Below are 16,466 nucleotides of genomic sequence, written 5' to 3' on the forward strand. Positions count from 1 at the left end.
CACAAAAGCCTCACAGAAAACAAGCTTAGAAGATAAATGGATAGTAGCCGGAACAGTAATCTTGGTCTTGGAGGATCTACCTGTAAGGTCTAAGCCAGCTCCTCCAACACTGGTTAGACCCTGCCTTTTACTGGACGGGAGGGGCAGACAGATACTAAATGTCCTTTAAGTCCGCAGTACAGGCACAGGCCCAATGAACGCCTCCTTTGTTTCTCTGACTCAGTTAGGTGGAGACGGCTCACCTCCATGGGTTCCACAGGTGTCTGGGGTTCAACAGAGGTTTCAGGTTCTGGCTGAGGTGGTGCTTGGAAGTTAGGGGCCAAACGGTAAGCTGGCCTAGGAAACTTGCGGGTTCTAAGTCTCTCTTGGCACCTTTCATGGTACCGGACATCCAGACGAACACACAGCTCTATGAATTTCTCAAGGTCTTCTGGGAGATCCTTATAGACTAATTCGTCCTTGATGCGATCCGTAAGACCTTTTCGGAAGGCTGCACATAATGCCCTTGAGTCCCAATTTGTTTCAGCAGCAAGGGTACGGAACTCAATAGCATACTGTGCCACAGATCTGGTGTCTTGTTGTATGTCCAAGAGGGAGTACTCAGCTGCAGAAACTCTACCTGGCTTGTCAAATACAATCTGGAGAGAGGCCAGAAATTTCTCAGCATCTTGGAGTACAGGATCGTTGCGTTCCAAATAAGGAGAGACCCAGGCCAGGGCCTTCCCCTTTAACAAGGAAATTACAAAAGTCACTTTGGCAGACGAAGTGCTAAAAGTTGCAGGGTTGTTGCGGAAATGCAAACGGCAAATATTTAAAAAGCCTCTGCAGTCCTCAGTATCACCACCAAACTTGTCAGGCAAGGGAAGTTTTGGTGGTACAGAAGAGGCGGGTTGGACTGTAGTAGGAGTAGGATCCGGAGTCTGAACCGTTGCAGAGGAACCAGGCAAACAAGATTTGAGCATGGTGCAAAGTTCATCTAGCTTGGCGTCCAGGGAAGCAAGATGCTGTTCATGAGCTCCGATCAATTGTCCCTGACGTGTAATCGCCTTAACAATCTCAGCAGGGTCCACTGCCATTGTGGCCCGTTTATTATGTAAGGTAGTGTCCGAAGTGTAAAAGGTAGTGTCCGAAGTGGAAATAGCGTGCTTGAGATCCAGGCAAAGCGTCGTCAGGCGAATAGTTCAGAATCAAAATCCGGAGAAGAGTCAGGCAGGCTAAGGTCATTCACGATCTGGCGGCAAGGTACAAAATCAGCAGGCTGTAGAATAGTCGGGATATCAGGCAGGAGTTCAATACAAGGAAGATCACTGAAGTCAAAACACCCAGGGAAGAAATCCAAATAAACGGGCACTGAGTGATGACCTCACTTCCTATTTAAAGGCTGTCCAGATTGAGAATTGTCCACAGCTGGCAGCAGGTGGAGCTAGAGAGTATGATGTAGTGTTGAACACAGTAAGGACATTCCCAAAGTCTAGATCTCTTCTGTAACACAACAGGTAAGGCTATGGTTTAAGAGACCAGGAAGATCCCGGTTCGAATACAACTCGGGTCATGACAGGACTGTTGCAGTGGTGGCTGACGTGAAGCCTGATTCTCTGCTATGACATGCAGACTGATTCTCTGCTGACATGAAGACAGATTCAGTGTTATGGGACCTCTCTCCTCTGCTGGGCCTAAATATCTGACAATGGACTGTTGCAGTGGTGGCTGACGTGAAGCCTGATTCTCTGCTATGACATGCAGACTGATTCTCTGCTGACATGAAGACAGATTCTGTGTTATGGGAACTCTCTCCTCTGCCTGGGTGCTGGGCCTAAATATCTGACAATGGACTGTTGCAGTGGTGGCTGACGTGAAGCCTGATTCTCTGCTATGACATGCAGACTGATTCTCTGCTGACATGAAGACAGATTCTGTGTTATGGGACCTCTCTCCTCTGCCTGGGTGCCGGGGCCTAAATTTATGATAATGGACTGTTACAGTGGTGGGTGACGTTAAGCCTGATTCTATGCTATGACATGAAGACTGATTCTCTGGTGACATGAAGCCAGATTCTGTGTTATGGGACCTCTCTCCTCTGCCTGGGTGCTGGGCCTAAATATCTGACAATGGACTGTTGCAGTGGTGGCTGACGTGAAGCCTGATTCTCTGCTATGACATGCAGACTGATTCTCTGCTGACATGAAGCCAGATTATCTGTTACGGGACCTCTCTCCTCTGCCTGGGTGCCGGGGCCTAAATATCTGAGAATGGACTGTTCCAGTGGTGGGTGACGTGAAGCCAGATTCTCTGCTATGGGACCTCTCTCCAACTGATATTGGTTAATTTTCATTTAATTTATTTTTTATTTTTATTCATTTCCCTATCCACATTTGTTTGCAGGAGACATGTTGCTGCCTTTTGCAGCCCTCTAGCTCTTTCCTGGGCTGTTTTACAGCCTTTTTACTGCCGAAAAGTTCGGGTCCCCATTGACTTCAATGGGGTTCAGGTTCGGGTTCGGGACGAAGTTCGGATCCCGAACCCGAACATTTCCAGGAAGTTCGGCCGAACTTCTCGAACCCGAACATCCAGGTGTCCGCTCAACTCTAATCCTGAATTGTTTAACTGTGGTTAAACCTTTAACAGACATGACTAGGAAGGGTGCTGATTTCTCTGTTTGCCTGATGCGGCATTATAAGCCTTTTCAGCTGTGAAGGAGTGTTTTGCTTCTGCCCCTATTCTGGTGCAACTGGATGCGTCACAGCCGTTCATTGTCGAAGTTGCTGCATCCGAGGTTGGGGTAGGAGCGGTCTTGTTGCAGGGTCCTTCACCCAGTAAATGGCACACGTGCATTTTTTTCTAAGAAACTCTCGACGGCTGAAAGAAATTATGACGTAGGTATTGCTGGGCCATTAAGTTGGCTTTTGAAGAATGGCGTCATTGGTTGGAAGGAGCAATCCATCCTATTACTGTGCTTACTGATCACAAAAATCTTGCCGACTCCAAGTAAGCCAAACGACTGAACCCAAGACAGGCCAGATGATCGTTGTTTTTTACCAGATTAAATTTAATTGTCATATCGCGCTGGGGTTACGAATGTCAAGGCTGATGCTTTGTCACTTAGCTTTCCTGGGGGAGGTGATTCGTAAGATCCTGATCCGATATTGTCCGAAGGGGTAGTTATATCTGCCCTATATCCTGACTTTGAGGCAGAGGTGTTGGAGGCTCAGGGAGATGCACCGGATTCTTTTCCCCCGGGGAAGTTGTTTGTTTCATCTGAATTACGTCACAAGGTGTTCGAGGAACATCACTGTACTGTTCTCGCAGGACACCCTGGGAGCAGATCCTCTGTTGATCTCATATCTCGTAGATTCTGGTGACCGGGGTTGCGTAAGTGTGTTGAGGACTATGTGTCAGCCTGTAGTACTTGTGCACGTGCTAAGGTGACACATACTCAGCCTTCCGGGTCTTTGCTTCCGCTGCCCATCCCATCCAGACCATGGATTCATTTATCCATGGATTTAATCATAGATTTGCCTAATTCTTTAGAGAAAACTATGATTCTGGTTGTTGATCGATTTAGTAAGATGGTGCACTATATAGCATTATCAGGTCTTCCTAATGCTAAAACTCTTGCACAGGTGTTTGTCGACAACATCATGAAACTACATGGTATTCCCACTGATGTTGTGTCTGATGGGTGGGAGGGACTCAGTTTGTTTCAAAATTCTGGAAAGCGTTCTGTACTCGTCTGGGGGTACAATTGTCCTTCTCTTCGGCCTTTCATCCTCAGTCGATCAGACAGACCGAACACACAAATCATAATCTGGAGACTAATTTGATATGTTTTGTCTCTGAGAACCAGGAGGAGTGGAGTGGTCTTCGTTCTTGGCTTTGGCCGAGTTTTCTATAAATAACCGTAGACTTGCAATTTGGCATGTTTTCTGGTACTGAGACTTATGTGTATATGGGTGATCACCCCCCTGTAAGGCTCCATTCAGACGTCCGTATGATTTTTACGGATCCATGGATACATGGATCGGATCCGCAAAACACATGCGGACGTCTGAATGGAGCCTTACAGGGGGGTGATCAATGACAGGGGGTGATCAGGGAGTGTATATGGGTGATCACCCCCCTGTAAGGCTCCATTCAGACGTCTGTATAATTTTTACGGATCCATGGATACATGGATCAGATCCGCAAAACACATGCGGACGTCTGAATGGAGCCTTACAGGGGGGTGATCAATGACAGGCGGGTGATCACCCATATACACTCCCTGATCACCCCCTGTCATTGATCACCCCCCTGTAAGGCTCCATTCAGACGTCCGCATGTGTTTTGCGGATCCGATCCATGTATCCATGGATCCGTAAAAATCATACGGACATCTGAATGGAGCCTTACAGGGGGGTGATCAATGACAGGGGGGTGATCAGGGAGTTTATATGGGGTGATCAGGGGTTCATAAGGGGTTAATAAGTGACGGGGGGGTGTAGTGTAGTGTGGTGTTTGGTGCGACTTTACTGAGCTACCTGTGTCCTCTTGTGGTCGATCCAAACAAAAGGGACCACCAGAGGACCAGGTAGCAGGTATATTAGACGCTGTTATCAAAACAGCGTCTAATATACCTGTTAGGGGTTAAAAAAAATCACATCTCCAGCCTGCCAGCGAGCGATCACCACTGGCAGGCTGGAGATCCACTCGCTTACCTTCTGTTCATGCGAGCGCGCGCGCTTGTGTGCGCGCGCTCACAGGAAATCTCGGCCCTCGCAAGATGACGCGTATATGCGTCACTCTGCGCAGGGCTGCCGCCTCCGGACCGCACATCTGGGTTAGGCGGTCCGGAGGCGGTTAATGCTAATAGTCTGGTGAGGGCCTAGAGCTCATCCGGAGAAAGTCGGTCCTGGGTGTCCGAATTCCACCCGTAGAAGGGGGGTACTGTCATGGTCACTCCCAGGCTAGGTGTTAGAAGGTCAGAGAGGCTGCCTGCACGTGATCTGACAGCCTCTTTTAATTTAACTTTGTTGTTGATGGTAATGACCACACCTCTAGTCAGGTGCAGCATAGTGGTCATTACTATTTAAGTCTGGCTACTGCCTTCACCCCTTGCGGTGTATAGCTTCATTTGCAAGTGGAAGAGCTGGTGTGTGTTGTCTCCTCTGATTTTCCTGCTCTTTCTTGTACTTCAGGAGTTAAGCGTCTCATTCCTTTGTATTTATTTTGTGTTGTTTCCCCTGCCTTCTGGTATCTGGTCTGAGTGAAGAACCCTGTTCCTTCTGCTTAAGTAACAGGTCATCTTTTGGCCCTATCACTACCTCAGGGCAATACAGGGTAAGTCAGGCTTTAGGTTCCAGTGAATGAACAGTCCTACTACTAAAGGTCCATTCATTCGGTTAGCAGTCAGGGCTAGGGTTTGGATTCATTAGGTGGTGACCTTTTCCTCTCCCTAGCTTCTAGGCCAGATACCTTTCCCGGCCTCTTGTCCTTTTCTCCTACACCTCGTCAAGACACCAGTAGGTGCATCAGTGGGAATTTAACCTGGCTGAACCCACCAGACCACAGTATTATGATCTGCTACACTGGTTTCAAAAATGGCTGCAGCCTGATGTACTGAGTCCCACTGCTATGCTGGACTGTCTGTTGGCTGATGTGTTCTGGAGGGCTTTGCTGTACCCTCTCCAGCACTAAATCGGCCAGGTGTCTCCTCGTAATGCCCTAGAGATGGTTGACCTGGTGGAGCACTATGAAGCCACTAGAAACCTACAAGTTGGTTCTGTTGGGAGGGGCCAGTTGTCCGTACTGGTCTGCCTATCCTGAAAATCTCCACCGTCCACCAGGCGGCTGGTGCCAACAAGGTCCGCTTGGGCTGTACTTCCTGCAGACCCAGCTCCGGTGGTCTGTTGGCGGTGTCAAGAGCCTGGTCAGATAAGGGCCGACTGTCCCCATCAGGGGGGGAACCCATGGACACTAACTATGGCTAACAGCCCTCTATCTATGCCAGGAGGCTGTGTGCAACCGGTACCCCCGAGAAAATAGTCACCCTTGCCAGGTGCAAGTGGGAGATACCCTGGCACTGACACTGCTGGACTCAGGAAGCCTGGTGTCCCTGGTAAGAGCTGCCCTGGTGCGGCCCGCCGAGTATACTGCCCAAAAAGTTGGCGTTGTGTGCATCCATGGAGACTTAAAGGACTATACCACCGCCCTGGTGTCTCTATTCACGGTGCCTGGCAGGTGGACTCATGAGTGAGGTGGCTGTCGCCACAAAGTTACATTATGAACTGATAATTGGGAGAGACTTCCCCGGTTTACCGACACTGTGGCATGAGGCGAGAGTCACCAAAAGCCATGGGGCAGGAGTAACCCCAATAAAATGGCCTTGCTCAGGGGGGGAAACCAGAACCCTGGAAACCTGACGACGAAGGCCCAGCAGTAGGGTTGACCTCCACTGCGGTGGAAAGGGGGCAGCCAACCCCACTGAATGTAATGGAGGGAGACGTGGAGGATTTGCCGCTGGGTCCGGAGTTGGCAGACCTCAACGTCTCTGGAGACAATTTTGATACAGCACAGCACCAGGACCCGACTATCTCGGGCCTGAGAAAATGTGGTAGTAGTTGAGGGTGAGCGGCAATAACCGGGGGGCCTAGTGTATGTTCCCCCATTTTTGTGTTCAACAGGAGATGCTGTACCGGGTAAATAAACTACGGGGTGAGCATATTGAACAGTTGGTGGTGCCTAAGGCGTATCGCAAGCTTGTGTTGGAGTTAGCCCACCAACATGTTTTTGTGGGACACCAGTGTGTTCAGAGAGGTGGAAGAGTATTGCAAGTCTTGCCCAACCTGCAAGATAACCATCCCCCAGCCACATTTCTGTAGTCCCCTGGTCCCTCTCCCAATTATTGAGGTTTAATTCAAGTGGATCGCTATGGATCTCAGAGCCCCAGTACCGAAGTCCGCTAGAGAGCACCAACACATCTTGGTAGTCCTGGACTATGCCACTCGGTACCCGGAGGCGGTGCCGCTGCGACATACCTTAGCCAAACTCATAGCTAAAGAGTTAGTCGAGATGTTTTCCCGAGTGGGCCTACCGAGAGAGATTCTGACCAACCAGGAACCCCCTTTATGTTAAAAGTCATGCGGGAACTCAGTAAACTACTACAGATCAAACAGTTGCGGACGTCCGTCTATCACCTACAAACCGACAGCCTGGTAGAGAGGTTTAATCAAACCTTGAAAATCATGTTAAAGTGGGTGGTGTCTAAAGATGGGAGGGATTGGGATCTTCTATTGCCCTATCTCATGTTCACAGTGCGAGCGGTGTCCCCAGGCCTCTACTGGGTTCTCGCCCTTCGAACTGCTGTATGGCCAATATCTGCATGGTTTGTTGGACATAGCCAAAGAGGCTTGTGAACAACAACCCACACCGCATAAAAGTGTGGTTGAGTACTCAGATGCAAGAGCAGATGGAGACAGTGTTGCCGCTGGTTAAAGAACATATGGAGGCAGCCCAGCAAGCCCAGAGTAGGGTCTATAATCGCCAGGCTCGGGTTTGGAATTTTAACCTGGGAGATTGGTTTTTTGTTCTGGTGCCGACGGTGGACAGTAAGTTCATCGCTAGGTGGCAGGGTCCCTACGAAGTGCTTGAAAAAGTTGGGGAGGTAACCTACAAAGTACTCCAGCCTGGGCGGAGAAAGCTGGAGCAGGCGTACCATGTAAACTTACTGAAACCGTGGAAATATAGGTAGACCAGTACGGACAACAGCCACTGGACGGGTTTTCTCGGGGTAGAGTTACCAGTCCCACGGTCTGATGCGGTCTGGTAGGGAAGCAGTTGCCACAGTAAAGATTGCTGACAGCCTTTCCTCTAAACAGACTCAGGAGGCCAGAGGGTTCTTTATCAGGAACACGGATGTGTTCTTGGAACTCCCTGGACGCACTTCTATCATCCGACATGACATTGTCACTGAGTCACAGAATCCGGTTGAAAACATACCGGCGACAAACCATTTCGGAAGAAGTGCAGCTGATGTTACAGCTGGGTGTCATCAAGGAGTCAAAAAGTGAATAGGCCAGTCCGATAGTCTTAATACCCAAGCCGGACGGGACATTATGATTCTGTAACGACTTCAGCAAACTTAATGAGGTTTCCAAGTTTGATGCATATCCCATGCCCCAAGTGGATGAGCTTATTGAGAAGTTTCTTTTCTGTTTTGGACCTCACCCAATGGCACTGGCAGGTATCCTTGATGAAGGCTGCCAAGGAGAAAACTGCTTTCATCACACAAGAAGGGCTCTATCAGTACAAGGTATTACCATTTGGTCTACATGGCGTCCCCCGCCACGTTTCAAAGGCTAATGGACATTGTACTCTGTCCACATCATCGGTACGCTCCGGCGTACCTGGATGATATCGTTATCCATAGTACCGACTGGGAAAGTCACCTACCTAAAGTACAGGCTGTAGTGGACTCCCTTAAGGAGGCTGGCTTAACCGCTAACCAAAAAAGTGTGCAATAGGGTTAGAAGAGACCAAGTACCTAGGGTATGTAATTGGGCACAGAGTTATCAAACCTCAAGTGAACAAAATTGCGGCAATTCGGAATTGGCCCCAACTTGTCACTACTTGGCAAGTAAATTCGTTCCTCGGAATGGTGGGATACTATAAGGTTTGCCCCCTACTTTGCCTCAATGGCCGCACCATTGACAGGCCATTTGAAGGGATGCAAGTCAGTGACAGTCCATTGGAATAAGCAGGTGGAAAAGGCTTTCTCTGCTTTGAAGCGACTTCAAAAGGGAGTTTATAGTACAGACCGATGCCTCCGAAGTAGGTCTCAGTGCTGTACTGTTTCAGGAAGTCAATGGGGAGGAGCCAGAAGCTTACCCCATCCGAAACCAGGTATAGTATAGTGGAGAGAGAGTGCCTGGCTATCAAGTTGGCACTCGAGTCTCTCCGCTATTATTTGTTGGGGAGAAAGTTTTGTCTGGTTACCGTCCACTCCCCTCTCAAATGGATGATCCAGTCAGAGGACAGAAATGCCTGGGTCACCCGGTGGTTTCTGTCTTTGCAAAATTTCAAGTTTTCAGTGGAACACAGGGCAGGCCGGTTCCTAGGAAACGTGGATGCCCTGTCCCGGGTACACTGTTTAATGTGTGTCCACCCCCTCAGGGTTGAACAAAGGGGGGAGGTATGTAGGAAGGAACAAGGGGCCATCATTGATGGCTTGATGAGGTAAGAGACGTTTTTTTCCCCTGAAGTGTCAATATTGCAGATTGCAGTTTGACACTTCAGCTGTTCAGTATGGCTGTAAAGCTGATTCGGGATGGCTCTAACTGGGAGTAGCCAAAGTGCTGGGTGAGTGGCTACTCCCCACGTTCCAGGCTGGGTCTTAGCAGGCTTATAACAGCAGTCAGCACTTTCAGGTGGAGTGGATTTTCCTCCATATGACAGTGAAGCTGTGGAGTCCTCCAGGCTGAAGACTGCAAACAGGTGTGCAGGCTGCCTGGAAGCCTGCCAGTGAACTTTGCTGTGGTTGAGCATTCAGCCAGGTGTGAACCGACACCTAGGATTCCAGGTGAACATTGTGTTTGCTGAGTGTGAATAAAACACTAAAGTTTGATTTAAAACCTGGTTCCTTGCCTCTATACTGCGTCCGCTAACCTGTCTACCAGAGCAAATCCCCACACTATGTATAGAAGATGGGCCAACACTGCGATTTGCACATTGTGCACACGTCCAGGGAAGGCGTCCCACTAGTATATAGTGAAGAAGGACCTACACTCACATTCTTGACAATAAAAGAAGACTTTTATTCGAAGCATAATAGCATCATCAGTGACTAGTTTCAGCTCAAGCCTAAGCCTTTTTCAATCTACAACACATATTGTAGTTGGAAAAGGCTCAGACTTGAGCCCAAACTAGCCACTGATGATGTTATTATGCTTTGAATAAAGTCCATTCATATCGTCAAGAAAGTAAGGATTAACGGATTGAATTATGTATAAAAGCATGCACACCCGAAAATCTGTCATATCAGGACACAATTTCACCCCAATTACACAAGGATTAACGGATTGAATTATGTATAAAAGAACATGAACACTCCAAAATCTGTAGTATCAGGCCGCAATTTCACCCTATAAAAATAAGAATGAATGGATTTGCTTATGTAAAAAAAGAACGTGATCACTACTGAATGTGGACTGGACTGGACTTCTCCAAAGCATTTGACACTGTACCGCATAAAAGGTTAGTATATAAAATGCTCGGACTGGTAGAAAATGTCTGTATGTGGGTAAGTAACTGGCTCAGTAATAGAAAACAGAGGGTGGTTATTAACGGTACACACTCAGATTGGGTCACTGTCACTAGTGGAGTACCTCAGTGGTCAGTACTGGGCCCTATCCTCTTCAATATATTTATTAATGATCTTGTAGAAGACTAGCACAGTAAAAGATACATTTTTACAGATGACACTAAACTGTGTAAAGTAATTGACACGGAAGAGGGCAATATACTGCTACAAATGGATCTGGATAGATTGGAGGCTTGGGCAACTAAGTGGAAGATGAGGTTTAACACTGACAAATGTAAGGTTATGCATATGGATAGAAATAATACAAGGCACCCGTACATACTAAGTGGTAAAACACTAACATGGAAAAGGACTTAACTCAACCACAATGGCTCTGGCAGGATGAATGCTGGTGGGGGGGGGCTTAGCTGGTCATCAGACCTAATGGAACTGGGGGTTCATAATGAATTATGAATTGCCAGTCCATCACAGGCATAAACCAGTTAAATATCTGCAACCCTGGGGCCAAGAAGGACATGCCCCAGGGTGCAGTTTTGGAGTAGGATGCCAGGAAGGGGAGATGCAGAGATCTCCCAGGGGTAACATAACAGTGCTATGTTTGTTCTTCACCACATTGGTCCCAGAACCATCTCCCTGTGACCTTCCGCTCTGGAGCTATGGGCCATAATAGGTTTTTTGGTTCTTTGGCTACCAGGACAAGGAAGGGAGGATGGACTTCTCCCAGAGGGAGAGAGGGGAGGGACCGACTACAGGTAAAAAGGCCAATGCAGGCCAGAGAACAACGTCTTTCTCTGAAGGGGGTCACATTCAGTAATGTGTTTGGAGGGACTGTAGACCAACTGCTGACATCACTGCTCCCACGTGACTATAGCCAAGGATTACAGCAACCCAGAATTCCTCATAACCCAATAGATTACTCATCCACCTGATAACCGACTCTTGCTCTGTTTAACTCTGTTGTATCATACCACCTGTATTTGCACATCCAACCACTGTATATATTCTCTGTGTATATTGTGTATTGTCTAGTGCCCCCTTGAAGGCAATTAAATATATAATTTATTCTTGTGCTGTCCTTGTATCTCGGACCACGAATTCCCACATCCGTGTTTTTGCATAGTTATAAGCCCGGTCTGCTAGCAGGATTATAACAGGGTGGGAATAACCCCAGGTAGCTATATCTAATGAGGGACTGGTGGTAGTCTACCAGGCTGACAGGGCGCTGTTTCACTGGGGCAGTGAAAATGCCCTCTCAGATTGTCAAGGTTGTGAGCAGGTGTGGAGTTATGCCGGAAGCAGTGTGGACCATCGTCTCTCACTTCCCATGCCTCCCTGTACCTGCGTGGACAATAGGGGTCTGTGTAAATTGTAGCACGCTGACCTTGCATGTTCCCAGGGAGGGCGTAACATCATATCTTGGAAACCAGTGGCGAAACCGTATCTTGTGAGCTTGATGTAGTTGACATCAGGAGGGGCTGCAAGGTGCGGGATTCGTCACACTTATGAATAAAATAATCTAGTATCAAGCCGCAATTTCACCCCAATTACACAATTAAGGCTTAATGGATTTACTTTTGGATAAAAGAAATCAAATACCCCAAAATCTGATTAACAGATTATCAAGGATTTAATTATGTATTAAAGAATGAGAACAACCCAAACTAAGCAGTTTCAGACTGCAATTTCACCCCAGTAACATAATCAAGGATTAATGGAATTACATATGTTAAAAGAATTTTGAACAACCTAAAATCAGCAGTATTAGAACGCTTTTTAACCCCAATAATATAGAATATATTCGCTATGAGCCAATCTTTTCACTGTTCAGTTGGCCCCTGCTCTCTCCCTATAGTGTGGCTAATGCCTCCCTATTATATCCCTACACTATCTCTAAGCTGCCCCTGAACTTCTCTAAAGTAATATTTTGTAAATAAAGTGTTTCCTAATCACTTTCCCTAGTGCCTGTAACGTCTCTCCCTGCACTACGTTCACTGGAAAATGGCGGAGGTCAGACAGGATGAGGCTTTTTATAGGGCTTTGACATCATAGGGTCTGGCTATCTGCTGATTGACTGGCATGGCATTATGGGTAATCCCTAATTCCCGGGCTTTTTACTTCCTCTTTGTAATGTGCAGCCATTTTAGAAAAAAATCAGATTTGTTGCCACAAAGCGCAAGGAAATTTGGCTTCATAATGAATTGAATTCTTCCTGAAATTCAGATAGAATTCCACTTCATCAACTTTGATTTGCTCAACACTAGGCACTATATATTAATTTGCTCAGCTTCTCCTACCCTATAACATGCTATCAGTAGATTGGATTTAATTTTCATGGTGACAGGTTTCCTTTAAAGAGGATCTGTCACAGCTCCTGGCATATCTGTTTTACTAAATACTTGTAATCCTTATGAAATACCCATTGTGAAGCCTGTTTTTAGTGCTTTAGATTATACCTCTCTTCTATTATCTGTTCTAGAAATTAATGAATAAATTCAACATAGTCTGTCTGTCTAATTGCGGTATGCCAGACCTTGCAGGGGAATTATGTGTGAGGTCACGGTGTGAGCAATAGGTGGGCCGAGGTAAATACAGTTCTTGTTACTCACGGTTATGTCGTCCCTGGGTAGGCTCGCATAAGTGAAGAGGAGAACGGCACAAGGATTCTCTGGGGCACACTCTGGTACAAGGGACACTGGCCAGATGGTGGTTTGAGGTGCACTTGGTGGTCTCTATTAATGTGCCAGTGGCAAGGTCCCTTGTAGTCGTGACGCCAGTACCTTTTGTATGGAGGTACAACCATTTACTGTTGTATTAATAGAGGAACTTGAGTCTGAGGCAAGCAGGATGAAACTCAAAAGAGAACTTTACTAAAGATGACTCTTGATAGTGTGGGGGGTTAGCTCATCTCCGGGGGTCATTCTCACAAGAATCGTCTTCAGGACACCAGGTTTCAGGTCCAAGCAATGCATTTATTGTGCCTCAGCAAACCAAACATAAATAATACAAAATAAACACCTGCCTGGCTGGGCTCTAACTAAACATGAAGTACCTGACTCACCTAAGTCACAATTCACACCCTGTGAACACACGCAGCTTTGTCAGGCAATGTCCCACGGCCTCCTGGCTGTACAGAGTCCAGTACGCACACTGTCTCCAGTTCAGTGTTTATTGTGGGGGACTGGGGCTTAGTAGTCCGCTTGAGACAGTGACAGGTCTCACGCAGGTTAGAGGCAAGGAAGGGGTGGATAGTGCTGTCCACGCCCCTATTCCACCATAGGCGAGACCAGCTGGAGGTACTCCCAGGCGTCGCTTCGTCACCCAACTCCAGACAATCTCCCAGCCTTGTGGTCCCTCAGCCTTGCCCAGCTGAGAGCACACTGAGAGAGCCTCCAGGCCTCTATCCACAGGTAACACACTCTCCCCTTGATGACACTCTGGGAGGTGCTTTATGCCAGGCTGAGTACCTCCAGCTGGTCTCACCTATGGTGGAATAGGGGCGTGGACAGCACTATCCACCCCTTCCTTGCCTCTAACCTGCCTGAGACCTGTCACTGTCTCACAATAGCAACACATTCAATGCATTAAAACAGTCTCTTGATACAATCTGGCATCAAGCACAATCTCCCATACATATGCAGAAAGGGGAAAATGCAAATCCTGAATGAAGTACAGGTTCTTGTAATACATAAGAAAGCTACTGCTCAGACCAGGCTTGTAATAATATGAAAGTCAAAACTCCGGCCTGATCCTAATCCGTGATTAAAGGTGCTTTTCTGAATCCTGAAACTTCTATTCCAATGTTGTTCTGACAGTTGGCCTAACTGTCCTCAGGATTTGAACTGGAGATGTAGATGCTTCAAGCTATCTCCTACACCTACTACAAAGGTGCCTAATAAGTCCCCAGGTAATGACTATCTTGCTAATCCTTTGTCTTGCATAAACGTGATAATTCCTTATATACTCGGCTGCACGCCCTGGAAGAGCGATCTATAGTAGTGGATTGCTCACCTCTAGGTAGAATGATTGCAGGCCTTAACCCTGGTCTGTGGAGCTGACAGGGACAGAGTAAAGAGGCTTGGATGATGCCTCCCTCTAGATATTCAGCTACATTGCTGTTGCTTTCTTGGAGGCTCATGAGAGAACTGCATTTAACTGAACTGTCACTTGGATTGACCTGAGCTCATCTGAAATGGTTTGGTTTGACCTCAACCAGCCAACACTCTGCCTAACTTAGGTCTGAGGTAGGCTATTTATACCCACTGGCACTGCTCCATCTTGGGGAGAAACAAGTGTAGTGCACCCTGACTAGGCCTGTGTAAAGGATATTTGCAGATAGAATCACATTGCGACATGAAGAATATGACAGGAAATAAAATGCAAAATACAGGCATATCACATGACATTAATACATAATTAAAATACGTTTGCGGGGCCCACAGTCACTTGAGTGGGACACTGCATAATCGGTGTCAAACTGTTTAGAGCAGGACCGTTAATAGTAACCACAGTGGTCAATGTATTCATAAATATTCAAGAGAAATGGCACAATGCAGAAATATACTCAAGAGCTGTTACATTGAAAATACAAGTATTTACTATAACAGACATAGCCATAGTAGTGACTGATTCTCTTTCAAGGTGTATTCTGGTAATTTCAAGTTATCCCATATTCACAATAGAGAGGATAACTTAACTTACAAGATGTGGGATAGCAACAGTAATGGGTGAAGGGTGGTGTCTTATACTGTGCTAATTTGACTTGTTTTACTTTACAGCAATATTTCCATGCTGGAGGTGTTGGTCTCAAAAAGACTTTCCTGGAGAAAAGTCCTGATCTACAATCTCTACGCTATGCACTATCTCTTTATACACAGGCTACAGATACACTGATCAAAACCTTTGTCCAAACACAGTCTGCTCAGGGTAAGATTTTTTTAAATTTTCTTCTACAGTATTTGCCAGATGTTTGAAGGTGTGAAAGTATTTACATGGTGAGAGGTGACAGCTGCTTTTTGATTGCAGACACAAACATAAATCATACTTATACTTTACCTCTTCAGGACACATGACGTACCGGTACGGCATGTTGTCCTGGTACTTAAGGACACATGACGTACCGGTTCGTCATGTGTATTTCCGATCATGTGTCATGTGTATTTCCGGTGATCGGAACAAGGTGCCTGCTCAAATTATTGAGCAGGCACCTTGGCTAAATGTGCCGTGTCGGCGATCGCCACAAACCGCAAGTCAATTCAGACCTGCGGTTTGCGGCTTTTACTTGCGGTTCCGGCGCCGGCGGGCGGTGCCATCGGGTCCCCATGCGGCTGTAGGGGGGACCTGATGGCATGGAAGGCAGCGCGATGCCTAAGGAAGCTATTGCGCTGCTTTTCGGTGACGAGCCTGTGAGATCCAGCTCCCTGGATTTCACAGGCAGGAAGCTATATGAGTAATACACAGTGTATTACTCATATAGCAAATGCATTCCAATACAGAAGTATTGGAATGCATTGTAAAGGGATTAGACCCACAAAAGTCCCAAAGTGGGACAAAAAATAAAGTGAAAAAAAAGTTGAAAAAATAAAAATAAATTGACCTAACCCCTCAGATGAACACCGTAAAAAATAAAAACTGTGCTAAATAAAAAAAAAATTGTCACCTTACATCACAAAAAGTACAACAGCAAGTGATCAAAAAGGCGTTTGCCCACCAAAATAGTACCAATCTAACTGTAGCCTCACCTTGCAAAAAAATATGGCTCAGAATATGGAGACACTAAAACATCATTTTTTTTTTTGTTTTAAAAAAAGTATACATATTAGGTATTACCGCATCCGTATCGACCAGCTCTATAAAAATATCACATTAACTAACCCCTCAGATGAACACCGTAAAAATAAAAAAATAAAAACTGTGCTAAATAAACAATTTTTTGTCACCTTATATCACAAAAAGTGAAATAGCAAGCGATCAAAATAATGCCAATCAAACCGTCATCTCATCCAGCAAAACATGAGACCCTACCTAAGATAATTGCCCAAAAACTGAATAAAACTATGGCTCTCAGAATATGGAGACACTAAAACATGATTTTCTTTTTGTTACAAAAATGATATTATTGTGTAAAACTTACATACATAAAAAAGTATACATATTAGGTATCACAGCGTCCGTA

The 16,466-nt window shown here is 46.4% G+C and overlaps 1 protein-coding gene across 1 annotated transcript in view; it reads left to right on the plus strand.

Moving 5' to 3' along the window:
• The window catches only part of LOC122927160 (protein unc-13 homolog A-like), a 2,447,183-nt gene that overhangs the window by 2,225,246 nt on the left and 205,471 nt on the right, over positions 1 to 16,466 (plus strand). Inside the window, 1 exon segment of the mRNA XM_044278759.1 lies at positions 15,070 to 15,217. Within this exon segment, the coding sequence (XP_044134694.1) occupies positions 15,070 to 15,217 (148 nt within the window).

Source organism: Bufo gargarizans, chromosome 1, assembly GCF_014858855.1.
Source record: "Bufo gargarizans isolate SCDJY-AF-19 chromosome 1, ASM1485885v1, whole genome shotgun sequence".
Classification (NCBI taxonomy): Eukaryota; Metazoa; Chordata; class Amphibia; order Anura; family Bufonidae; genus Bufo; species Bufo gargarizans.